At 45.6% G+C, this 27,810-nt stretch overlaps 1 protein-coding gene across 1 annotated transcript in view; it reads right to left on the bottom strand.

Moving 5' to 3' along the window:
- NPDC1 (neural proliferation, differentiation and control 1) overlaps positions 1-27,810 on the bottom strand; it is a 348,849-nt gene that overhangs the window by 31,419 nt on the left and 289,620 nt on the right. Inside the window, exons 3-5 of the mRNA XM_033959938.1 lie at positions 16,097-16,162; positions 14,684-14,830; positions 3,444-3,510 (exon numbers count right to left, since the gene is read on the bottom strand). Of these exons, the coding sequence (XP_033815829.1) occupies positions 3,444-3,510; positions 14,684-14,830; positions 16,097-16,162 (280 nt within the window). The remainder of the gene's footprint in view (positions 1-3,443; positions 3,511-14,683; positions 14,831-16,096; positions 16,163-27,810) is intronic.

The raw sequence follows: 27,810 nt of genomic DNA, 5'->3' as shown, positions 1-27,810 counted from the left end.
GAAATGATGATCCCTTTCAGGGGGAAATTCAGCAGCATCAAACAGTACATGCGTGGCAAGCCAAACCCATGGGGGTTCAAGCTGTGGGCAAGGACTGGAATCTCTGGTATACTTTGTGATTTTGATGTGTACCAAGGCAGTGTGAATGGAATACGGGCAAGATCTGAACTTGGACTATCAGGGGATGTTGTGATGAAACTTGCTTCCACACTTCCACATAGTCACAACTACAAGATCTATGCAGACAACTTTTTCACCAGCATCCCATTGATAGTTAGGCTGCTGGATTGTGGAATTCATTACACAGGAACAGCCAGACAAGTGCGCCTTCCAAACTGTAATCTTGAGGATGAGAAAAGCTTGAAGAAAAAGGGAAGAGGAAGCTTTGATGTCAGAGTGGAGTCAAATCACAACATTTGTGCTGTGAAATGGTTTGACAACAGACAGGTTACACTTGTGTCTTCCTTTGCTGGCCCACAACCAGTGGAGAAGATTCAACGCTGGGACAAAACTGCCAAAAGATTTGCGCTAACATGAAATTTTTTGTGCAAAAACACGAAATTTCTTGATTACCGCTGATAGAAATGCCAAAAGGAATGCCACCGAGAGGTTAGAAAAGCAAAAGGGAAATATGAAGAGGGGCTGGCCAGGGAGGCGAAAAACTTCAAGGCATTCTTCAGTTACGTAAAGGGGAAGCGACCAGCGAGAGAGGAGGTGGGGGCCGTTGGACGATGGGGATAGGAAGGGAGTGATCAAGGAGGATAAAGAGATAGCTGAGAGGTTGAACACGTTCTTCTCGTCGGTTTTCACGAGAGAAGACACATCTAATATACCAGACTCAGAGGAGCTCATGAGTGGGGAACAGGCTGAAAAATTAGAACACATAGAGGTAAGTAAGGAGGATGTCCTCAAGCAGATAGACAGGTTAAAATGCGGCAAATCACCGGGCCCGGACGGGATCCACCCAAGAGTTCTGAAAGAACTAAGACAAGAAATAGTGGGCACAATCCAGCATGTTTGCAACCTATCCTTGAAAACTGGAGAGGTACCAGAGGACTGGAAATTGGCGAATGTCACACCTATCTTCAAGAAGGGATCGAGGGGTGACCCCGGAAACTACAGGCCGGTGAGCCTGACTTCAATTATAGGGAAGATGGTGGAAGCTATGATCAAGGATGGTATTTGCGAGCATATCGAGAGATATGGCCTACTGAGAACAAGCCAGCATGGATTCTGTAAGGGAAGGTCATGCTTAACGAACCTTCTGCACTTCTTTGAGGGAATAAGCAGTCGGGTGGACAATGGGGAACCTATAGACATCATTTACCTTGATTTTCAAAAGGCTTTCGACAAGGTGCCACATGAAAGGCTGCTTAGGAAACTGTGGAACCACGGGGTGGGAGGGGATGTGCACAGATGGATCGAGCACTGGTTGTCGGGTAGACTGCAGAGGGTCGGAGTAAAGGGACAATACTCTGACTGGCGGGGAGTCACGAGCGGTGTGCCACAGGGATCGGTGCTGGAGCCGTTACTCTTCAACATATTTATCAATGACCTGGAAAAAGAGGCAAAGTGCGAGGTTATAAAATTTGCAGACGATACCAAACTGTGCGGCAGAGTTAGGTCTAGGGAGGAGTGTGAGGACCTGCAAAGGGACCTGGACAAGCTGGAAGACTGGGCAAACAAATGGCAAATGCGCTTTAACGTGGAAAAATGCAAGGTCATGCATATAGGTAAAAAGAACCCGCTGTTCAAATACAAATTGGGGGGGGGCATTATTGGGAGACAGCAGTCTTGAGAGAGACTTGGGTGTGCTGGTAGATGCATCACTGAAGCCATCTGCACAGTGCGCAGCAGCCTCGAAAAAAGCCAACAGAATGCTGGGCATCATAAAGAGGGGCATAACAACCAGGACGCGGGAAGTCATCATGCCATTGTATAGAGCTATGGTGCGTCCACATCTGGAATACTGCGTTCAATACTGGTCGCCGTACCTCAAGAAGGACATGGCAGTGCTTGAGAGAGTCCAAAGGAGAGCAACGAAACTGGTAAGAGGGCTGGAACACTGCCCATATGCCGAGAGGTTGGATAGGCTGGGGCTCTTCTCTCTGGAAAAAAGGAGGCTCAGGGGAGATATGATAGAGACCTTCAAGATCATGAGGGGCATAGAGAGGGTGGATAGGGACAGATTCTTCAGGCTGAAGGGGTCAACAGGCACGAGGGGGCATTCGGAGAAACTGAAGGGAGATAGGTTCAGAACAAATGCAAGGAAGTTTTTCTTCACCCAAAGGGTCGTGGACACTTGGAATGCGCTACCGGAGGAAGTGATCAGGCAGAGTACGGTACAGGGATTCAAACAGGGATTGGACGGATTCCTGAGGGATAGGGGGATCGTGGGATACTGAGAGAGGTGCTGGGATGTAACACAGGTATAGAAAGCAAACCAAGTAATAAGTATAGAAATCCGACCAGGTCGTGCATGTGCAAGACCGGAGGGTTAGGACTTCGATGGGAAGATAAAACTCAATGGGAAACCAAGGTGGCAAGGGGGCCCCTTCTGGTGTCTCAGACAGGCCGTGACCTGTTCGGGCCGCCGCGAGAGCGGACTGCTGGGCAAGATGGACCTGAGGTCTGACCCAGCGGAGGCACTGCTTATGTTCTTATGTTCTTAAGTCAATGGGCGCTTCACAGGGAAAAATTTGCGTTTTTATATGATACTCATTTTTTGTATTAAATTGATAATAAAAATTACTTTTTTCTTTATTATACTATTGTTGTTGTGTATATACATAAACTTAGGTGGGTCTTTATAAGCTGTAAAGTACAAATAAACTTTTAATTATTCCTTACATGTGTTCAGAGAGAGAGTGACACTATTGAAATTCTGCTACCTTACAGGCCCAGCGTTGCAATTTTACAACATCCTCCCCAAAAGTTACTAAAATGTCAAAATAAAAAAAAAACACTGATTTAGGGATCACAAGCCTCCTATAACAACATGTGAACGTTCGAAAAATTTTTTTTACGTTTTTTTCTATATTTGGGTCTCTAAGTGTTAATATAGCAAGCTATATTGTGTAGAGAATCTGGAACCCATGTAACAATTTTTTGTGGCGATTAGTCACTTTCAACGAAAGTATTTTATGCCAATGATGTGGGCAGAGGTGGTTGAGCTTAAGTAGGCTTGCCAGTGACCTGAGGCCTTTTCTTTCGTCTTATAGTGACTTTTGGTAAATTAGGGAGTTTTGAATTTAATTGGATATTTTGTATTTCCTTCACTTCACTTTGGTGAGATTTTGTGTAGTATCACGTAATGTGTAAATGTGGGCACTTTCATAAGTGAATGTTCTGCCAGTACATGTTCTATATAGGATACTCTTGATTTAAAGAGCATATTGTTTAAAAAAAAAAAAATCAAATCAAGTGATCAAGTATTCACTTACCTGCACCAACACAAAGCAGCCACAATCAATGCAGTGAGACCAGCTGTGGTGCATGCTATCACAAGACCTACAAAAAAAGCATGGACTATCACATACAAGTGCTCAAGGGAAGCAGATCTCACAGAAGATGCTTCCACCTCTTTTTTTGTGTAGACACTTCTCCCCCCCCCAACCAAAACAGCATGACTTTTGAAAAAGCAAGCAAACTGTTTCCATCCCTACCCTAACCCCTGGGGGATATCTATGCTGAATGCGAGTACAAGCACACGTGTTGTCCATAATGCATGCACTCACAACAAAGTGTAGGCAATTTGCAACTGAGCACATTTCCATGGGTAAAATATTATTTTACCAGTGAGAATGACTGAACACTGCCCCTTTTGTTCTTAAATTGCCAATGCTTTCTAGCCTCTCTCAACAGCTCCAGTTTTTCACATGTGAGACTGGTCTTTTTGAAGTATAGAAAAATTGTAGAGTTAGCCAAACAGTCTGGGGCCTCTCTGTGGACTTACCTCCATTGTCACAGGCAAGGGGCAGCAGAACAATTTTTGGGGGCAGGCGAGTTCAAACAAACCAATTTCTAATCCCAAATTCCATAATCGTTGCTGATGTGTTGGGCAAAATACTAGTTGGGCCATGATTCCAGTGGCCCACCTCATTCTGCTGCCTATAGCCCCAGGTACCCACTTAGAATGTAAGCTTTTTGGACAGCAACATATTGTACCTCAAAATTTATTACTACTGTACTGCAAGTATGAGTAGTAGCATTATAAAAATATATTAAAAATTAAGAACATAAGAACATACTGGGACAGACTAAAGGTCCATCAAGCCTAGTATCCTGTTTCCAACAGTGGCCAGCCCAGGTCCCAAGTACCTAGCTTGAGTTGCAAAGAGTCCTGCAGGCAATATTTGTAGATGGTGGTGATAGTCCATGCTTGAATACAGCATGCAAGTCTGTAGATTTGGGATGGTGTGAAGGAAAGGGAAGGGGTGAACATTAAACAATGCCAGTACTGGGCTAAGGGAGATTGGCTTAATGTGCGACTTTCAAAAGAATCAAGTATACTGATTACAGTGCTATACAGTAGATACAAGTGCAATCCAGCAGCATTCATACTAGCTTTTCCAGATTGGTGACATCCTCCAGCAGCAGGACAGCGGGGACCATCAAATGAAGAGGTGACGTGACAAAAAAAAAAAATCCAATTTAATATCATTTTCTTTACTTTTCAGGAGACAACTGAAACCAGCAATTCCTGGGAACCTGTTTTCTGTGTAGAAAACAGTTTATCCAGACCCCCCTTGTTCTCTAGCCACTGTAAATGATCTCTCTTCCCAATGCAATGTCTGTTGCCAGCCAGAGGCAGAGTGTGGAGGCTAGAAAATAAGATGTCAGGATAAACTGTTTCTTCTGCACTGAAAATGGGTTTCCTGGGAGTTGCTGGTTTCAAACAGCTCATGAAAAGTAAAGAAAGATTGATATTTTTTGCTTCATACCGACAGTGATATTACACTGACATATGTGAACATGGTTTAGTCGTAGACCCATGATGCAGGTAACATACACCAAAACATAGCCGTATTGGGTCAGTGTTATTTTCTCTCCATAAATGGTGATGAAATTGAATTGGAATTTTTAGTTACTTTGCCTCAGCATTTGATGGTCACCACTGTGTTTCTATTATTGGTGTCTTTGTGGAGATCCATCTTTTGTTGATTCTTTGATCATCTGAGACATACCATGAGCACAGTGACCAATTTGGATCACTAGGAAGTAACTCAATGATCTCAGAGCATATCCATTGTTTGTCACCTATTTTTTTAATAAGCAGTAGCTTTCTCAAATCAACCTAGCTAATAATGGTTCATGGACTTTTCCTCTAGACACTTGTCTAAACCCCATTCAAAACCCAGCCATGTTAAAGTTCCTTGACCCACATAATCTGGAAAAAAAATTTAGAGTTTAATTGTATGCTATGTTTTGTGATTAAAGCCATAGGAATAGAAGCAGTTCTCTTACAATTGTCCTTAACATTAAATAGAAGATATCTTAAACATTCACTTTATTATTTCTCACATTAACTTCTGCTGTTCGTGATCTGTAACCTGTCGCTAAAATAGTCTGTAGTACCTGAACATTGGAGGCTGGCCAATGTTATGCTGATTTTTAAAAAGGGTTCCAGGGGAAATCTGGGAAATTACAGACCAGGGCCGGGCAAAATGGTGGAAACAATTATAAAATTAAAATTTTGGAACACGTATACAGACATGCTTTAATGAGACAGAATCAGCACGGGTTCAGCCGAGTGAGATCTTGCCTCACCAATTTGCTTGACTTCTATGAAGGTGTATAAATGTGGATAAAGGTGAGCCAGTTGATGTAGTGTATCTAGATTTTCAGAAAGGTTTTGACAAAGTTCATCATAAGAGGCTCCTGATAAAATTAAAGAGTCATGGGATAAGTGGCAAAATTCAGTTGTGGATTAGGAATTGGTTACCGGATAGAAAACAGGATAGAGTTAAATGGAGGAGAGTAAACAGTAGAGGAGAGTAAACAGTAGAGTGCCACAGGGATCTGTACTAGGAATGGTGCTATTTAACTTATTTATAAATGATCTGGAAATTGGAACGATGAGTGAGGTGATTAAATTTGCAGATGACACTAAACTGTTCAAAGTTGTTAAAACCCATGCGGATTGTGAAAAATTGCAGGCAGATCTTAGGAAATTGAAAGGCTGGGCATCCAAGCAGTAGATGATATTTAATGTGGACAAATGCAAAGTGATGCACATTGGGAAGAATAACGCAAATCACAGTTACAAGATACTAGGGTCCACCAGATGGGGTTAGAGCCCAAGAAAAGGATCTGGGTATCATTGTAGACAACACAAAAGATGAAACCTTCCACCCAACGTGCGGCAGAGGCCATAAAAGCAAACGATGCTATGAATTAAGGGATGGTTAACGACTAAGAATGTTTAACGCCTCTATATCACTCACCTGGAGTATTGCACTCAATTCTGGTCTCCTTATCTCAAGAAAAATATAGTGGTACTAGAAAAGGTTCAAAGAAGTGTGACCAAGATGATAAAGGGGATGGAACTCCTCTCGTATGAGGAAAGACTAAAAAGGTTAGGGCTCTTCAGCTTGGAAAAGAAACTGCTGAGGGGAGATATGATTGAAGTCTACAAAATCCTGAGTGGAGTAGAATGGAGAAAAGGGAATCAATTTTTCACTCCATCAAAAATTACAAAGACTAGGCGACACTTGATAAACTTACAGGGAAATACTTTTAAAACCAACAGAGAATAGTTAAGCTTTGGAACACATTGCCAGAGGTTTTGGTAAGAGCAGATAGTGCAGCTGGTTTAAGAAAGGTTTATATAATTTCCTGGAGGGAATGTCCGTAGTCTGTTATTGAGAAAGACATGGGGAAGTCACTACATGACCTGGATCGATAGCATGGAATGTTACTACTCTTTGGGTTTTGGCCAGGTACTAGTGACCTGTATTGGCCACCGTGAGAACGGGTTTGATGGACTGTTGGTCTGACCTAGTAACAAAAAGAATAATGCTAAGGGTCAGACTAGAGGAGAATATACAGAAAGCTAGCAGAAGCTACTGGATGCTCTAAACAGCTTTGAGTGTCACCAGTCATACATTTGTCAAAAAAAAAGGTGCTCAATCAAAAAATTAAATGCAGTGGTACCTTGGTTTGCGAGCATAATTCGTTTCAGAAGCATACTCGAAATTTAAAGTGCTTGCATATCAACACAAAGTTCCCCATAAAAAAGAATGGCAACTTGAATGATTCGTTACACTGACAATACAGTACATATCTCCTCCTCCCTCCCTTCCCCCCCCCCGACTGACCTATATCCCTTCCAACACTTCTCCCACTGCTGTCCTCCACTTTGACCCCCTCCCCCGAGGCCACCCTCAGAGAGGATGAGAGCGAGAAGGCCTTGAGCATGCGCAGATGCTCAAGGCCCCACAGCAGCCCAGCATGGAACCAGCAGCAGGCACTTTCAGCACCAGTGCACAGGTAAGCACAGGACTGGTCAGTAGGGGGAGGAGGTTGACAGCAGTACTGATGATAGCGAAGGGAGGGAGCAGCACTGGTAGCCTCGGGGGAGAAGCGAAGCCGGTTCCTGGGGTGGTGTGGTGGCAGTTCGCTTATCGAGTCAACACTCAGTTTGCGAGTAAAAATTTGCACGAGTGTTTTGCTTGTCTTGCAAAACACTTGCAAACCATGTTACTCACAAACCGAGGTTTGACTGTAGTTGACTTCTAATGAAAGATTAGGTTTCTTACCTCTGTGTATCTTCATTCTTGTAAATCTCCTCTGGAGGCTGAACTCGAGGGTTATGCATCTATTCCAGCCTTGGCTGCAGAACTTGGAAATAAAACCAGCCCCCTCTACGAGGTCACCTGTGCAGACACTCCCCTTGAAGCTCAGTAGGTAGCAAAGCCAGGAGTATCTAATACAAACAGGAAACACAAAAAAAATAGAGGGGGGTGTGGGGACTCCCCAATACAAATCAATGCTGCTCATGATAACCAAATACATAATCAACGAAGGCCAAAAAAGGCCGTTAGCATAATAAGAAATTGTAACATTTCTCACCTGCAAAACTGAGGAACAGGTCACTAAAGAAGACACAGTCTAAAGAGCAGAAGGGGAACCACCCCAGAACCCTTAAAACCCCATAAGCTTACATAAAAGGGCACTCATGGAAATTTTAGTGAGGCTGGTCAAAGACAGAAATGCAGCTTACCAGTTACTGAAGAGGCGACCTGCGAATGGTCCAAAACAGATGGGTGGGAATTCAACCTCCAGAGGTAAGAAACCTAATCTTTCATTCTTGTACAATCCCTCTGGAGGCTGAACTCAAGGGACATATCAAAGCAGTCCCAAATCTCAGGGGGGGCCCTAAGAACCCGCCACGAGAACAGAAGCACCAAAGGCCATATCACCTTTAGCCGCCACATCAAGCCAGTAAAACCTGGAAAAGGTATGAAGGGTAGCCCACGTGGCCGCCCACCAAATCTTCTCCTGCGAGACCACATGAGATTCAGCCCACAAGGAAGCCATTCCTCTAGTAGTGAGCCTTCACCCCAAGGGGAGGCTTCTTCCCTGCTGCCACATAGGCCGTGGAAATGGCCACATATACCCAACGCAAAATGGTAGTCTTGGAAGCAGGCCGACTCCGAAGCGCAGGGCTCACCAGGACAAACAGATGGTCCGACAGACAGAAATCATTAGTGGCCTCTAGGTATCTCAAAATGAGACGCTGTACATCCAGAGACTGCAAAACACAATCCTGAGACTTGGAACCCAAAGGAACAAAGGCTGGCAAACAAACTTTCTGGTTGAAGTGGAAACTGGAAACCACTTTCGGAAGAGAAGGCGGCACAGGCCTCATAATCACTGCAGACTCTGTGATGCGAAGAAAGCATGACAAAGCCTGAAACTCTGACACTCGCTGTGCTGATGTGACCGTCACCAGGAAGACAGTCGTAATGGTAAGATCTTTCAGAGAGATCCCATCCAGGGGTTCATAGGGCAGATGAGTCAAGGAGCGTAGGACCAACTTCAGGTTCCACGATGGGCAAGGCAGTTGCAAGGGAGGCCTCAGCCTCCCAGCCCCCCTCAAGAACTGGACAACATCTTGGTGAGAAGCCAGAGAACCCCTGAACAAAGAGGGACTTACACAGGAGAGTCCCGCAATCTGAACACGTAGAGAAGAGATTGCCAGACCCTTCATGAGGCCAGCCTGCAGGAAGTCCAGAACATGCAGCGCCGACGGGGCCAAAGTATCCATGTGAATCCCTGCACACCAGCCGGAAAGCTCCTCTAGGTCTTTGCGGATGCCGACCCCATTGAATTCCTGTTGCCGTGAAGAAGTGTGGCGATGAAGGCAGAAGAGAAGCCCCTACCTCTACAGGCTGTGCGTACAGCGCCACACTGCAAGACCAAAGCACCTGGAACTTGAAGGGCTATTGGGCCCTGCGTGAGCAATCTCCAATGGCAAGTAAGATGCAGACCCCTCACGGAGATCAACTGCACCAGGTCTGTATACAAAGGACGGCTGGGCCTGTCTGGGGCCACTAGGAATACCGGACCTGCGTGAGATGCCACCTGGCACAGAACGCGACCTATCATAGGCCACAGGGAAAAGCCATACAGAAGTTTCCCACCTGGCCATGGTTAAAGCAGAGCGCAGAGCCCTTTTCTGCCAACCTCTCGATGGCAGCTGTAGAACCTGTCTGCTTTCCGGTTCCCTGAGGATGCTATCAGATCGAAGGCGGGGCGATCCCACAGACAAATTATGGCTTCGAACGGTAGCCTGAACATGGACCATTCTCCTGGGTCCAGAATCTGACATCTGAGGAAGTCTACTGGCAAATTGTCCACTCCTGCCACATGAGCTGAGGACAAGGCCATCAGATGCTTCTCCGCCTAGGCAACAAGCATTCGAGCCTCCAGGCTCAGCAGGGAACTCCTCATGCCTCCCTGACAGTTGATAAAGGCAACCTTCTCGCAATGTCCGAGAAGACGTAGAGATTCCCTTGATATTGAAGCAGAGCCAGACGAATCATACACATCTCCAGTCGATTGATCAACCATCTGCTCTACAATGCAGTCCACCAACACTGGACCGGCAGACTGGCAAACTGCTCCCCAGCCGGAGAGACTCATGTCCGTTGTCAGGGTTACTCAGTCCAAGACTTGCAGAAGGAGCCCTGTGTACAGAGTAACCAGGTTCAACCACCACACCATACAGCTGCGTGCCGTCGCCAACCAAGTAACTTCACCTCCAGCGCATCCCACTGAGGATTCCACCGAGATGGATGGATGCGAGCCCTTGCCCACGGATCACAAATATGGTCGCCACAATGAGACCCAATACCTGCAGATACTGCCAGGCTGTCGGGGCTGGAGCTGCCAACATGTTCTGAACTGCTCTCCGAAGCTTGAGCTTCCCGGATTCCATCAGAAACACTTGGTTCCTGCCCGTATAGAACCAGACTCCCATGTACTCCAAAACCTGTATCAGCTCGAGGCGACTCTTCCTGCGATGGATCACCCAGCCGAGACTTTCCATCAGTCACCGCTTGGTGAACCACCAAGTGGCCTTCCTCCAAAGAGGGAGCTCTGATCAGCCAGTCGTCAAGGTACTGATGGACCAGCACACCCAATGAGCGCAGATGGGCAGCCACCACCACCATGATTTTGGTGACTGATCTGGTTGCTGACACCAACCCAAAGGGCAGCACCACGAACCTGAAGTGCCTCCCGAGAACATGAAACCTTAAGAACCTCCGATGATCCGGAAAAAATCGGGATGTGGAGGTACGCTTTCAAGAGGTCCAAGGAAGCCAAAAAACTCCCCGGGCGCCACTGCTGTCACCACTGAATGCACCGTTTCACGCTAAAAACGGAACTCGCAGGAAGGCATTCACTGCCTTCAGGTCCAGAATAGGTCTTCAATCTTCAGAGTCATTCATTGACATGTCCCTTTGGGACAAGCTCTATAGACTCCAGATCCAGCAACCTGCTCACCATGGCTCGCACCTTGCTGGCCCTGTCCGGAGTTCCCACAGGAGGGGCAGAAAGAATTCCAGTGGAGACCAGAAAACTATAGTCAAAAACCTTCCCTGAGCATGGCGACGATTTACTGATCCGAGATTTCCATTTGCCATTCTGGAAGGAAGGTTGAAAGCCACCCTCTGAACCGGGGGAGGCCCCGCCAGAGACCTGGCATCATAATTTTCTCTAGGGAGGGGCAGAAGACCGGGTATAGGAAGACTGTTGGCCTGCTGCACCTCCAAAGCGAGGACTGGAGGGAGCTCCGAAACGCTGTCCTGCCGCCGGGGTTCTGGCGAACTGAGAAGTGCACTGGAAGGGACGAAAATCCAATCGTCCCACACCCCTGGTTGGACAAGGTCTAGAGCCAGGTAGCACCTCAGGCATACGGTGCTGAATATTGGCCATAAGGTCATCCAAACCCTGGCAAAACAGGAGTGAACCTTTAAAAGGGAACTTGCTCAGCGTAGCCTTTTGCTGCAGGAGCACCCAACCACTGGTGAATCCAAGTCATTCGCTGAGCGGACACTGAAGAAGCTCCCAGCTTAGTTCAAGATGCCATAGAGTGCGTCTGTCAAAAAATTCAGACATGCCCAGGCCACAAGGCAGCTCACACTCCTGCCGTAGCAGAAACAGAAAGACGCTTGAAAACAAAATCCACTCTTCTGTCCTGAACATCCTGCAGGACAACCCCTCCATCTGAGGATAAAGAGGTACGCATGGCGACCTGAGCCACAGCTGAATCCACCATCAGCGGGACCAGGCGCTAGTTGAAGTCCAGGATATTACTTTGTCATGGTCCGATAGCTTAGATCCACAAAATTTGGGGAAAAACAGTCACCGACGGCCGGAACCACTCTGTGATCTCACAAGATTAGCAGACTGAGGAGACGTTTCCCAGGAACTACATTTGCATTTTGCAAAAACACCACCCACACCAATTTTAGGCACCCTGGATGCAGAAATCGCGACTCCGGTGGAATTGAAGGGCGTTAGGGCCTGACAGGAGGAGAGGAATGCGGGATCTGCACACGTCTCATAGAAACAAAGAACATGACGGCAGAAAAGGGCCACGGCCCATCTAGTCTGCCCACACTAATGGCCCACCCCTAACTACCTCCCTGAAGAGATGCCAATCCCATCTTTTCTTAAAATCTGGCACGCTGCTGGCCTCAATTACCTGTGGAAGATTATTCCAGCGATCAACCACCCTTTAGGTGAAGAAATATTTTCTGGTGTCGCCATGAAATTTCCCACCCCTGATTTTCAATGGATGCCCTCTTGTTGCCGTGGGTCCTTTAAGGAAAAAGAGATCCTCTTCCACCTCGATACGGCCTGTGACATATTTGAACGTCTCGATCATGTCTCCCCTCTCTCTGCGTTCCTCGAGTGAGTACAGCTGCAACTTACCCAGTCGTTCCTCATACGGGAGATCCTTGAGACCTGAGACCATTCTGGTGGCCATTCGCTAAACTGACTCAACTCTCCGCACATCTTTTTGATAATGCGGCCTCCAGAATTGTACACAGTATTCCAGATGGGGGTCTCACCATGGATCTGTACAACGGCATTATGACCTCGGGCTTATGGCTGGCGAAACTTCTATGGATACAGCCCATGATTTGTCTAGCCCTGGATGAAGCTTTCTCCACTTGATTGGCAGTCTTCATGTCTTCGCTAATGATCACCCCCAAGTCACGTTCTGCTACAGTCCTTGTTAGGATCTCACCATTTAGGGTGCAAGTCCTGCATGGATTTCTGCCACCAAGGTGCATGACCTTGCATTTTTTGCATTGAAACTTAGTTGCCAAGTCTTTGACCAATGCTCCAGCAGGAGTAGGTCCTGTGTCATACTGTCGGGCATTGAGCTTTTGTCGGGCACTGTGCTTTCATCAGATGTGCGGTTGCCTACTATGTTGCATAGTTTGGCGTCATCGGTGAATAATGTAATTTTACCTCAAAGCCCCTCAGCCAAGTCTCTTACGAAGATGTTAAATAGGATCGGGCCCGGGCCCTGCGGCACTCCGCTGATCACCTCCGTTATACCCTCTGAAGTCTACCTCTAAGCCAGTCCCTAACCCATGCGGTTAATGTTTCACCCAGTCCCATCGAACCCATCTTGCTCAATAACCTGCGGTGTGGGACGCTATCAAACGTACATGACGTCCAGGGACTCCCCTATATCCAGCTTTCTTGTTACCCAGTCAAAGAAGCTGATCAGATTTGATTGGCAGGACCTTCCCTTCATAAAACCATGTTGATGGGGATCTCGTAGATTCTCCTCGTTCAGGATCTTATTCAATTGGCGTTTGGTTAAGGAGCTGGAGGAGTTGTCGTACAGTGAGAGATTGGAGAAACTGGGCCTCTTCTCCCTTGAAAAGAGAGACTGAGAGGGGACTTGATCGAAATGTTCAAAATACTTAAGGGAATAGACTTAGTAGAGAAAGACAGACTGTTCACCCTCTCCAAGGTGGGAGAACGAGAGGGCACTCTCTAAAGTTGAAAGGGGATAGATTCCGTACAAACGTAAGGAAATTCTTCTTCACCCAGAGAGTGGTGGAAAGCTGGAATGCTCTTCTGGAGTCTGTTATAGGGTAAAACACCCTCCATTGTTTCAAGACAAAGTTGGACAAGTTCCTGCTAAACTGGAACGTACGCAGGTGAGGCTGGACTCATTTAGAGCACTGATCTTTTACCTGAGGTCCACCGCGTGAGCGGACTGCTGGGCAGGATGGACCACTGGTCTGACCCAGCAGCGGCATTTCTTATGTTCTTAATGAAAATCCAAGATGGCCACCGCGGGTGCTGATTTTGACTAAAAATGGCCCGTTAAAAATGCAGGGAACCGCGAAAAATGGTGATTTTACTATTTTACAGGTAGGGGGGGGACCAGGGTATGCAGGGAAACCGCTCAAAACCCGATTTCAGCACCCCCCCAAATCTCCAAACCCAGAGGTACACAGACAGCTCTGATACATGTGCTGCAATGCATTTCAATGGCAGCCAGAAATACACAGTGCAAGCATAGGGAGATCAATACCTCAGGAGCTGATTAAATTGGATTTTTCAGGTCTTCTGACCGTCTCACCTTCCTTGTCACCACAGATCATGACCATCAGGACCCCTCAGGGGAATTAAGGAAGACACGTGGTCCTGTTCCGATCTCTGCGTACCTCCATGGAACCACAGCAGCCTGCGCTCTATCCCTTTGCGGATGAACCAGAGGAGATATGACTCCCGATCCCGGAGACCCGATCCAATCTGCAGGCTGTCTAGAGGGTTTACTGCAGTGTAAGCTTACATAGCACCCTCCAGAAGCAGACAATCTTTAAGGAAAGTCTGCGTTCTCCCTCTGAAGGAACACTCTCAGAGTGAATCCGCAGCACCGAAGAAAACAAGACTAGGAATTGAGAAATAAAATCATGAGCAGAAGAAATTAGAAGTTCTCAGCAAGGCTACAGAAGCAAACTGAGCTTCAAGGGGAGTGTCTGCACAGGTGACCTCGCAGAGGGGGGTTTGTTTTATTTCTAAGTTCTGCAGTCAAGGCTGGAATAAGATGCACAACCCTCAAGTTCATCCTCCAGAGGGATTATACAAGAAACATGGTTATTTTAATCAAGATGATACTAAAATATTTGACACCTACCAAGTAAAATGGCATCGCTAAAAGGTGCATGAGAATCTCTTGGTGAGCCCTTGGTGGAAGCAATGGGTTGATCTGTTGCATTTGGTTTGACTGCTTGGTTCTTCCCTGACGACTCCACAAGTGGTGCATCGTTAGAAAGTTGGGTAGCTGGGACAAAGACAGCATTATACATATAAGGCAGCAAGTATCATATTATAATAAAACACTTTTTGAATTAGAAACGCTATTGAAAGCTGTGCTGAGGTTAAAGGTATCTCATCAAAGAATTTGGGCATCATTTCCTTTATACAGTATATCTATTCATGCAATATTTACCATGAAAGAAAATAAATATAAGTCTTTCACAGTCCAGGCAAAGCTATTTAAAAACTACTTTGGACAAGGTTTCAATCTTCAAGCCTGACTTCTGTTCTTTGGTTCAGCCAGGGCAGTGACATGCTGTAGAAGTAGTCTTCTCAGCCCTCAATAAGAAGGAGTCTCATCATCTAATTACAATACCATCTAGTGTAGCACTACCAAACCTACTGTGGCTGCGATCACCTTATTGTTACAACAGAAAGCACATGACCCCTCTCTTTCATCCATGCTGCTGCTCTTGACCTTTTTACAGTGTTGCATCTGACATTGCCATCATCTCCTGCCTTTCACAGAGCCCGCACAGGCCTAATTATAGTCCGGGCTTGTCTGGAGGCATGGGCTTTCAATTCAGTTTGCCCATGTTATAATCCCAAGTGTAGATTTTGCAATCCCATTTATGTTTGCGATCCATATTTCAAGAAGCCCTGATCTAGTGGCTAGCTTCAGAGTACACTTCTCCCTCTGTATTCGCGGTTTCAGTATTCACGTTTTCGATTATTCACGTTTTTTTAGCTTGCTGGCTCCTCTCCCCAAATTACATCAGATTGCATAGAGAAATCACTGATTCCAAGTGTTTACAGAGAAAATTGTTGATTCCCAGCACTTTCTTCACCGTGTTTTGCCTCTTCTTCAGGAACAGGCCAGGCCTCCCACCATGTTATTCGCAGTTTCACCATATTCACAATGGTTTTTAATAGAAAACAGTGAATAACATATGAAAAAGTTATTTGCAGTTTTTCTGTATTTGCGGTTCTGTTAATCCCCTATCACAGCGAATACAGAGGGAGAAGTGTACTCATAAACCTGGACTAAAGAAGGGGAGGGGGAGGAAAGAAATATAAGATTCTGGGTTCTCAGAGTAGTCATGAATAAAGGCTTATAGTGCTATTGTCACAAGAAGACCTACCATGCCACAAAACAAAATTTAAAAAACCCACACAAAGAAAAATGTGTCTTAAGAGGCCCTTAAAATGAAACCTGTTTCTAGGAATTCTCAAGCAGAAATCAGAGGGCCTTAAAATTATACTAAACTGAATTACCGGTAGTTGTGCTTACCTTGTTTGTCAAGTAAAAAGGCTAAATAGTCAATCTTGTCATCGTCTGAGGTGAGAGAAGACTTCTCTATTAAGAACAAAACAGAAATTTACAGCATTTTAGAGCATAACAGTTTTAAGCAATCCTACTAATCTAATCAGATTTCTTTATCTAGGTGATTAACAAGATAAGAGGCCCATGCAGCATTATGGGGAAAAAGTTACATCACATCATAGAGGAAGGTTAGATTGTTGCAAGAGGGGAAGTACTACTATTTCTTTAGCAGATGCATTCATTCACAGACTGACCAATTTTTGAAGCATTTTCACCTTTACTGAAATCAATGGCAGAATCCAATGGAAGGCACAGTGGCATGCGGTCAGAGTACCCAGCTCTGCAGCTATGCTTTTTTTTTTTTGTTCTGTTTATTTTTGCTCAATGTAGTTTGATTACAGAGATGAAGAATGGAGGAAAGAGGAGCAGTTCAGTATTGGACATGTTTAGTTTCAGGTTAATATCCAGGCAGCAATATCAGTCAGACAGGCTGAGACTTTTTCTTGGATTTTAGGTGAAATCTCAAGTGTAGCCATGGAAGGAGATCAGAGCACTGAGGGAAGAGTAGAGACAGAAGAGAAGAAGTCCTAAGACAGAGCCCTGGGATACACCAACCACTAGTGGAATAGCTCCTCTATTCCAATTAGATTCTGCACTTATGCTGGGTTTACTAAACAGGGCTAGATGCCAACAGTTTAGACAGGCAAGAAGAACTTGTTTAGCTTTGTGGATTTATGTTCTTTCTGGAAAGTTCACAGTTATCCTGCTTGTTCTTGAAGCCACTTTTCACCTGTGTGTAACAGGACATGTAGCTACTTCATCTGAGGGCAGCTATATGGCTTCTGATGCTTTCCCTCACTGTACAAGGTAAGCATTAATATTCTAATGCTACAAGCCATTACACAAAAATCTGTAGCTTATACAAAAATTACATTAAAAAATAGGCAATAGTTTAAAATACATATTTAATCCTTTTACTGGGGCAAGAAACTCTGCAATTCTTTTCCTGACATGTGCTGTATAGTGTTAATTGCATCCAATTCAGACTGCATTCTCATATAGCAAAAGTATTACTTTGTGTATAATAAAACCAGAAATGCTTGATATGAAAGTATGTATTTTAAAAATCAGTCCACTAGTTCACTGCCTCTGATTTTGTTTCTCTTGCAAAATAATGGATCCCCTCTTTTTTTATGCTCCTCTGGTCATACTGATCAGCAATGTGGCTGTGTGTGCCTGTATGGGAGACTCTCCCAGCAATGAAATAGTCATGTATGCTGTTGAAAATAAGTGCAAATTGAGACAGAACCAATCTATTTAACAACACCCTATTCTCCTCCTTTATACACAGAAAAACTGCTCTTCTTCCCCCTTTTTTTAAATAAATGAAAGATCAAGTTAATTGTTGACTGAAAAATTCATTAATCTTGGTTAGAATATCTTGTTTTCTCTGGGTCTGGATTGCTATATAGCAGAATACTGTGGATAAATTGTTCTTTTTGAGGGATTTTAAGGCCCTGATTCTGCAGTGCATCCCGATTGTAGGCAGCTGTAGGCGTCCTACAGCTGTCTAATCAGCCAATCGGGAGACACGTTCTCTAAAAAAAAAAAAAAAAAAAATGCTCCCCAGGCAGGCTGCCTATGTTGAAGGCGCCTCCGGGAGCCTAGGGAGGCCCACAAGCCTGCCTAAGCTTTCCTAAGGCTAGGCAATAGCCTTAGAGCAGGGGTGCCCACATTTTTTGGGCTTGCGAGCTACTTTTTAAATGACCAAGTCAAAATGATCTACCAACAATAAAATAAAAACAAACAAACCACAAAGCACACTGTACGCATAGAAAATGTTAATTATCATTCCTATTCCAGGGTTTTTCAAAGAGGTCAAAGCAGATGACTCTATGCATTATCACCTCAGTAACAACCATACAAAAATAGACAAATATACCCCCCTCCCTTTTTACTAAACCACGATAGCAGTTTTTAGTGCAGGGAGCTGCGCTGAATGCCCAGCGCTGCTCTCGACACTCATAGGCTCCCTGCGCTAAAAACCTCTATTGCGGTTTAGTAAAAGGGGACCTTAGTGTAAAATATAGACAGCAGATATAAATTCAGACACATTTTGATCACTAAATTTAAAATAAAATCATTTTTCCTACCTTGTCTGGTGATTTCATGAGTCTCTGGTTGCACTTTCTTCTTCTGACTGTGCATATAATCTTTCTTCCCTTCTTTTAGCCTGTATGCTTCCTCTCCTCCAGATCTCATTCCTTCCCCCAACTTTTCCTTCCTCTTCCCTGCCCTTTCTTTCTCTCTGCCTCCCTTTCTTTTTTTTTCTGTTTCTCTTCTTTCCTTCTGTCTCCTTGCCTGCCCTTTTTATTTCTTTCTCCCTGCCCTCCCCCAAGCCACTGCCACTGCCATTGCCATCGGGGACCAGGACCCAAACGCCACCAATAACAGGCCCCAAGCTCTCCCTGCTTCAGCCAACCAGCATTCCTCTCCCCAACGTCAATTCTGCCGTCGGGAAGAGGAAGGCTGATCAGCCCAAGATAGTGATCAACCTATTGGGGGAAATGCTGCCGGGTCCTGCCTTCGCGGGAACAGAAAGTAGGCAGGACCTGGCAGGAAGAAAACAAATGCTTCACTAACCTGTCTCCCGCATTAGCCCGTAGCGAATGCTTGCTTCAGGGGGCTCAACATGTGCGTGCCAGTTTCCCTTCTCCCCCACCCCCCCGGACATAACTTCCGATTTCGGAGGGAAGAGAAGAGAAGCCGTCACGCACATGTTAGAGCCCGGAGCATAAGTTCACTACGGGCTGAAATCTCCAAGCCGTTTTTTTGGTTTTTTTTAAAATGTTCAGCAGCGGCAGATGACAGCTGGGCGGACCGCCCAGCTAAAAGGCCCTAGGGAGAACACTGGAGAGGAAGGCTGATTGGCCCGTAGATCAGGACGGCAACACGAGTCTATCACGGAGCCCGGGATGGGCTCCGTGATCGACTCACGTTGCCTTCCTGAGCTACTGGTCAATCGCGATCGACGTATTGGGTACCCCTGCCTTAGAGGAACCTTGGCGGCCCTACACATCTCCCTACCAGAGCGGGAGATGCTTACAATGTAGGCTAGCAAAATGCTGGCCTTCATGGTAAGTAGACGCGGCTGCTATACATTATCGTGGCAAGTGAACTCCCTTCAGTGATTAGTATAGCTCCGACTTTCGCAACAGGAGGGTGCCCAACCCCTCCTGCCGAAAGAACCCGCCCCCCCAAAGATCGCCGGCAGGAGGGTATCCAACCCCTCCTTACAGACCCCCCCAACGACCCCCAAACAAAATGCCCTAATCACCTTCCCCAGAACCCCCCAATGGCCTCCCCGAAGATTGCTGGGAGAAGGGTGCCCAACCCCTCCTGCCGGACCCCCCAAAGATCGCCAGCAGGAGGGTGCCCAATCCCTCCTGCTGGACCCCCTCATGAAACCCCCACCCCGAAACCCCCCTACAAGCTTACCGCCAAGTTGGCCGGATGGGTCTTCGCACCGTCCGGCCAGCAGGCCCGCCTCTGTCCAAATGAGGTGGGCCAACCCCTCCCCTCCCCTCCCCTCCCCTCCCCTCCCTTGCCCAACCCACAGGATCCTAGGGCTTGATTGGCCATTTGGGGGGTCTGGGGAAGGTGGTTAGAGCATTTTGTTTGGGGGAGTCGTTGGGGGGGTCCGGCATGAGGGGTTGGGTACCCTCCTGCTGGCAATCTTTGGGGGGTGGGTTCTTTTGGCAGGAGGGGTTGAGCACCTTTGCCGCGAATGTCGGGGGGGGGGTTGGGGATACTGGCGGCCATAGCCACGGCCACTATACTAATCGCGTCAGGGAAATCCCTTGCTGCGATAAAGTATAGTGGCCGCGTCTAAACTCTAAACAAAAACCTGATTCTGTAACTGGCGTCTGCAACATGGACGTTGGTTATAGAATCAGGTTTACTTTGGGCGGGTTTTGTACTGATTCTGTATAGGATGCCCAGGACAGGTGACCTATACAGAATCCGGGCCTAAATGTATATTGACTGGATAAATTCTGTGTTTTGTATGTTTTTACTTATTTTATGAATGTTGCTATTTGTAAGTCGTCTAGTAATAGGCGGTTGAGAAATTTGTTAAATAAATAAATAAATCTATTCAACAAACAGTATTTAAGGTAATTACTGGCTGGCAGGGCATTATAAATCCACATGAATTAACAAGGAAATTCCCAGTTAATGCCTTAAGAGGGCACTTATAGAGAAACAGAACAGAATCACCTTGGGGTGATTATGCTTGAGGATCTAAAGGCATCTAAACAATGTAATACGGCAGTGGCTGTAGCCAGAAGGATGCTAGGCTGTATAGAAAAAGGAGTAACCAGCAGAAGGAAGGTGTTGATGCCCCTGTATATGTCATTGGTGAGGCCACACTTGGAGTATTGTGTTCAGTTTTGGAGGCCGTATCTGGCGAAGGATATAAAAAGACTTCAAGCGGTCTAGAGGAAGGCAACAAAAATGGTATGAAGTTTGAACCAAAAGAAATATGAGAAGAGACTGGAAGACCTAAATATGTATGCTCTGGAGGAGAGGAGGGATAGGGGAGATATGATACAGATGTTTAAATACTTGAAAGATATTAATATAGAACCAAATTCCAGAGAAGAAAAAAAATGATAAAACTAGAGAACATAATTTGAGGTTACAGGGAGGAAGACTTAGGAGCAATGTTAGGAAATTCTTCTTCATGGAGAGGGTGGTAGATGCCTAGAATGCCCTCCCGAGGGAAGTGGTAGAGAGGAAAATGGTGATGAATTCAAAAAAGTGTGGGATAAAAATAGAGGACCTCTAATTAGAAAATGAAGAACAGACTGCACGGTCTGTGTCCCATATATGGTCATTTGGTGTAGGGTGGGCATCAATGTGAACTACTAATATGGAACATGAGGATGTTACTGGCCAGATATTACAGTAGATATCCTGCAAACAATGGGATGGTTGGATAGGCTGGAGTGAGCTTGGATGGCAACCCTCCTGCCTATTGCAGTTGGGTGGGGGGGGGGGCATTTTGGAGTGTTCTGTCAGGAGGGAGTGTTTCAGGGGGGTTCTGGCAGGAGGAATTGGGCACTCCTCCGGCTGGGATTGTCTTCAGAGGGATAATGCTTTGGGGGGAGAGTGGCAGGAGGGAGTAGGCAACTTTCCTGCCATCTAACTTCACAAGGGTGGGTTCCCTGCCGCAGCTGCTCAGCTATTTTTGACTGTCCATGTTGGGGTTCCATGGATGACGTCACCTACATGTTAGAATATACACCCTGCTTGCCCTTGGATAAACATCTAGTGTTTTGACATGCATCCTTGTTCATACACTTGATGTAGATGTCTTTTCTGCTATAACAAATATTTTATCTACAGCATCATAATTTAGATTTCTCTCCTCCAGGAGGTTGATGCAATAAAGGCTTCATGCATAGTTTAGCTTTTCTTGTCGCAGTTGGCTCAGCAGCTGCATCTATTTGAAATGTAGACCAGCATTTTTCTAGCCTACATTTCAGGTGCCAATCGCAACCCTAGGGCTATGCCTAAGCTGCCTTTCGGGCAAAACCATACCCATGCCTAGTCTTGGGCGAGCTTAAGTGTCCCTATGTTTCTCCCTCAACAGCGACAGATGCTTACGGTGTAGGTAACCTGCCTCGATGTTTGTTTGTTTTTTTACGTGCTTCCCGATTGGCTGGTTAGACAGCGGTAGGACACCTACCGCCACCTGCAATCGAGACACCGTTTATAGAATTTGGCCATAGAGTCTCCTCTCCCTCCCCAAAATAGAGCAGAATTAATGCATAGAAAATACAGGCACATGCTTAGGTCTCAGAGTCAAGAAGGGACCTACAGACCTGTCAAGTCTCCCAGGTTACAATAATAAACTTCTGACGGGTGGGATATTTTGGGCCAAGAATGAATTGCCAAGCTGAGTCGTAATTAAGAAGATTCAGTGAACCATAAAATGGCAAAATAATTGCCACTAATCTGCCAATGGTCTGTGTCCGTAGCAGTAGACCTGCACTACTCTCCTGGCTTGAGGCATGCCATGTAGGGCTAGGGCTGGCACTGCATGTCTACCGGCAGCATCTTCCTGCTGCCATCATATATCTCCCGGGACTCCTGCCTTCCTTGTCTTCTCTCCGCACCCCCAGACCAGCAGCGGCAGCTCAGGGTGCTTTTGGCTTGGCCACATAGCTGCCACTGGCATTGATTTGGACGCGGTTTCGTCGGGCGGCCTCGGGGTCTTTGTTGGGCCAGCCCGTTTCGATGATGCAACTTCCTCTTTCGTCAGAGGTGGGCTGGCCTGGCAGGGACCCTGAGGCTGCCTGATGAAACTGCGTCGGGGTTGATGCTTGCAGCGACTTTGTGGCCAAGTTGAAGGCACCCAGTTAGCTGCTGCTAGAGACAGGGGAACTACTGCTGGACAGGGGAGGCAGGAAAGGGAAAGAAGAAGGGGTACTGGGGGAAGGGGGAGGATGGAAGGGAGAAGGGGTACTGCTGGACATGGGGAGAGGAAGAGGTGCTGCTGGACAGGGGGCAGGGGAAGGGAGAAGAGGTGTTGCTGTCCAGACCTGGCTAAAGGGGAGGGAAGGAAAGATGCTACATACTGGAGGGGAGAGTGAGATGGTGGATGGGGAGAGCGCATATTAGCTGTGAGTGGGGTTGGGGGAGAAAAGGAAGGAAAATTGTTACAGAAGGAGTGAGAGTGATGAGAGAGGGAGAAATGGAGTTGGGGTGGAGGAGAAGGAGAAATGGTGCATGGGGAGAGAACATGGGTTGGGGAGTGGGAAGGAAGGATATCATTCGAGGGAAGAGGCAAGGAGAGAGAAAGTGTGCAGGAGGCAGAAAAGGTTGGACTCAGGGAGAGGGCGAGATGGATGGAGAGGACAAAAGTGAGAGAGTGGTTGATCCTTGGAATGAGCTCCCGGTGCAGGTGATCGAGGCAAACAGCGTGCAAGAATTTAAGAGCAAATGGGATGCCCATTAGAGGGTTAAGCCAAGGGAACCTGTCACCAGGAGTGGGATCCCTAGGATAGTAGACTTGGGGGTGGGTCAGTAGAGTGGGCAGACCTGATGGGCTATGGCCCTTATCTGCCGTCATCTTCTATGTTTCTATGTTTCTTCCTAGGCCCTCTGAAACCACATACCTCACTGTCTACCTGCTTTCAAGTCCTTTCTCTCTCTTCAGCCCTCACTAATGCTGCCCAATTCACAATTCAAATCAATTCACCGATTCAGTTTGGCTGAATTGATTCAAATTGATTTGTCAAGGGAAAAATTGACTCAATGATTCAGGCTTTCCCTCTGTCTGAGTGGGGTGCTGGGGTTGGTGTCATGCTCTGGGAACTCCTTTCTCTTCCGGCAGCTTTCACATCTGGCCCTCAACCTTGCATCTGCACCCTCTTCACCTTGGCCCCCTTCGGCGACTAAGCAGCAGCAGTGATTAAGATAGGCATGTTGTCGTCAGGACCTTATTTCTGCAAGTCCTGCCTGCTTTGTTTCAACTTCCTGTTTCTTGCAGAGGGAAGGTCCCAAAGCTGGCAGCCTGTCTTAATCGCTCCTGCTGCCGAGTTGCCAAAGAGGGCCGTGGGGAAAGTGAAGAGGGTGCAGGTTCAAGAGAGAGGACCAGATGCATTACTTAGGGGGGGGGGAAGGAGGGGAAAGAGAGGAGGGAAATATGTCATACCGGGCTGGGTGAGGGCAGGTGGAAAAAATCATGACAAGGTGTGGGAACAAGGAAGAGAAGGAGAAGCGGATGGAAGGGAGCATGCCAAATGCAGGACTCTCTGGGAAGCAGTGGAAGGATGGGGGATAGAGAACAAGAGAAAAGGGAAAGATGCCATTCCATGGGGAGGGGACAGAGATACTGGATCCAGGATATGGAAAAAGGAAGAGGGAGGGGTAAGCTAAAAACAGAGACAAACGGTGAAATAGAGAAGAGAATGGGCAATAGGGATATACTAAAGGGGGTAGATGGGTTTATAGTGGGAGGCAATGCTGAAAGAGGTTAGACAGGCACACAGAGGGTAATAATACTGAAAAAGAGGGTTGAATGGGATACAGATGGGGCAATGCTGAAAAGGGGAAGAGTCAATAGGGACACAGAGATGGAGCAATGCTGAAGGGGGTAGTGCTGAAAAAGGGGAGGTAAAATAGATACACAGAAGCAATGCTGAAAAGGGGGGGAGATAAAGACATTGAGAAGGTAGATGGTGAATATGGGGGGAGAATAAAGACAGGGACACAATGAAGATTCTGGAAAAGAGGTGAGATAGGGACACAGGTGAGATGGGCAGAAAAAAAGGTGATGCTGGAAAAGAGGTGGAATGGTGACACTGATAGGCAAAGAAGGGAAATGCTGGATCAAGGAGAGATGGGGACTCAGGCTAGATGGAATGGGGAGAAAGAGGGCCAAGCCATATGGAAGAGGGCAGACATTGCAAGGAATGAGTGAAGAGAAGATGAGGAAAGCAGAAACCCAGAGACAAGAAAGGTAGATAATAGTTTTGTTTTGTTTTTGCTTGATGATAAAGCAGTATAATAATTGTGTTAATAAACATTTTTAATTTGAGAATGGAAATAAGGTGATCTTTTTATTAGACTAATTTTAATGCATTTTTGACTAGCTTTAAGAGACCAAAACCTCCTTCCTTAGGTCAGGAAAGAATACCATAACAGCAGTATACAGTACTGACCTGAGGAAGGAGATTTTGACCTCTGAAAGTTAATAGAAAAATATATTAGCCCACCCATTCCAGCCCATCCATCTAAAGGAGCCCATGGAAGCTGCAGAAGCAGGTCCTGGAGACTACAACAGAAGGGGAATGAGAGTGAGGATTAAATCAGCATGAACTCTCTGGTCCTATAGTGGCCCTTCCTGGTTTTTTTTGGCTTCTGTGCAAGGGGCAGGCCAAAGAGCATGTGCCTGGCTCATTTCCCATGCTCTCATACATTCTACTGCTGCTACTGCCACACAGAGAGCAAGTTCCTGCAGCTTTCTCCAAGTTGCTCCAGAAGTGATCGGAAAATGCAGCAGCTTGGGGAAGAAGGTGGGAAGTACTGTGAAGGGAGATCTCTAGGATTGGCGGTCCCATAATATTTGCTGTACATAAGGATGGTGAACTTTCTGGCAGCTGGCACCCTCCCAGCGGTGTCTCCCAAGGATCCTGACTTTCACCATCAGTGTTCAACATTCTAATGCAATCCTTTGGAGTCAACCTAGATCTCACATGAATAAAACATTTTACCTATGCAGATGACATAACGACCCTGCTACCTATAATGGCTAATTTAGCCACCCCCTTACCACTGTCACAAAAATGTATCCACATCATAGAAAACTGAACCTCAACCCACCGCTTCAAACTAAAGAACAAAACCAAATTCCTTTGACTAGGACCCTCAACTGACTCATACCATACTCCAAGAATTACAGTAAACGACACCAACTTTCCTGAATTTTAGAAGTAGAAATTGATAGCCACCTATCCATGAAAAGCCATGTACAATCAACAATCTTTCCTTGTGATGAAAAAGCTAAGACCCATCAAAAAATACTTTGAAATAGAGACTTTCCAAATTTTAGTGCAAACCCTAATCCTATCTTGACTAGACTACTATAACACTAGTTCTTTGCTCTAAAACAGTGGTCTCAAACTTGCGGCCCAGTGGCCACATGTGGCCCACCAGGTACTATTTTGAGGCCCTCGGTATGTTTACTGTAATCACAAAAGTAAAATAAAACAGTTTTTTGATCATATGTCTCTTTAGCTATAAATTACAATATTACAATATTATTATTAAAACTTAGCCAAAAGGAAAGCTTTATAAACTATAAAGAGTTTTATCTCATGCAAAATTGTCATTTCTTTAATATTTTTTCTGAGGCCCTCCAAGTACCTACAAATCCAAAATGTGGCCCTGCAAAGGGTTTGAGTTTGAGACCACTGCTCTAAAACATTGCTATCACATCTACAACTAGTTCAAAATGCAGTAGTAAGACTCATATATGGACTAAGGAAATCAGAACACCTATAGCCCCTACTATATGAAACTACATTGGCTGCTCATAACTGCAAGGATCATGTTTAAATATTTTATCCATTCTTCCCTTTTACCCCCTTTTTTAAACTATATTGTTAACCGGCCAGATATTTGGTTTATGGTCGGGATATTAAAAATTAATAAACTTGGAAACTTGGAAACTTTAAATTAGGCATCACTGTCTTTAAGATCCTGAGAGGGAATGCCCACGACTACTTAACAGAGTTGGCCATCCTACTCCAAGGTGCCTCCAACAGATATTCCACCAGAAATCTTTTCCACTTAAAATTCCCAGCATGCGACAATATAAAATCTACCAGGCAAATTACTCTATCCATACAATATCAATTAGCAAAATGCTGGAACCAACTACCACTTACACTACAATCCTGTGATCACTATCACAGGTTCAGAAAACGTTTAAAAGCATTTCTGTACCAAGACAGGAAGCCAACCTTCAAGTAAACGATATGGTAAATTGTAAAATTTCTAAATTGTCTAATGCAACTCCTGAGACAACAATGAGCCAACAATGACCTACTTGAACCTGTAACTATGTATTTGTAACTACGACAGACATGTGGGATCTCTTAGGGAGAGGATGCTGTGGATTGGCAGACTGGATGGGCCATTTGGCCTTTATCTGCCATCATATTTCTATTTTCTATGCTCAAACACGTGAAGGGCAATTCTATAAACATGGCATCTACATTTACATGGAATAATTAAAATCTATACAGCAACAAAACTTATCAAGAAATTTTTGTGGACCTTCATAACATGAGTTGATTTCAAATTATATTGTATGAATCACTCACTCCACTCTTCATTGGTCCATTTTTTTCAGATTTTCTTACTGACATCACTATGTTTATAAACAAACAAACCGTTTTATATACTTTTTTATATTCTTCCACTTATCTTAGATAGTCTTAGAGCTGTTCTTCAATCATCCAGCTCATTCATCCACTTCATTTTCTTATACCCCCACAGCCCATTTAATCCTATCAGAACATCTGAATGAATGAAAAAAAAAATAACAACAACCCCAAAACAAAACCCTGAAAAGCGCTGCCTGATGGTGAAGTAACCATGTTAAAAAAAAAAGTCAAAAGTTAGCAGAATATGAGGTTGAGGGAGGGGGAAGAAAGAGAGAAAAAATAGACAAGAAAGAAAAGGACTGAGAGTAAACTAATTAAGATATAACCTTTAAGACACAGAGGCTATAAAAAGTGATAATGTTGTCTCCTTGTCCTTTTTAAAATAGGATGCCAGCCCTAGCATGCCCTAAGGCCAGGCTGGTATCCCAGAGCAACCAGGAACTAATATATGGAGGGGATGAAAGACTGCAGGAGACCTGGCTAATTTAGCCATGTCAGAACTTTCTCCTTAGACTAGGGTAAACAAGACCTTCTAACATCATGCCCCCACCTCCCTCTGCTATGCAGACCCCCCCCAACCTATACGAAGCTCACAGCTTAAAGAGATTGAGGGTTGAGGGGGGAGACCATACTGCACAGATGTTAATGAGCCAGCTGTACAGTGTCCTACAACAAATAACCGGACAGGGCTCAAAAGACAGAAGATATTGGTGCACACAA

The sequence above is a fragment of the Geotrypetes seraphini genome, chromosome 10 (genome assembly GCF_902459505.1).
Source record: "Geotrypetes seraphini chromosome 10, aGeoSer1.1, whole genome shotgun sequence".
Taxonomy (NCBI): domain Eukaryota; kingdom Metazoa; phylum Chordata; class Amphibia; order Gymnophiona; family Dermophiidae; genus Geotrypetes; species Geotrypetes seraphini.
This window is presented reverse-complemented; position numbering and strand designations above follow the sequence as displayed.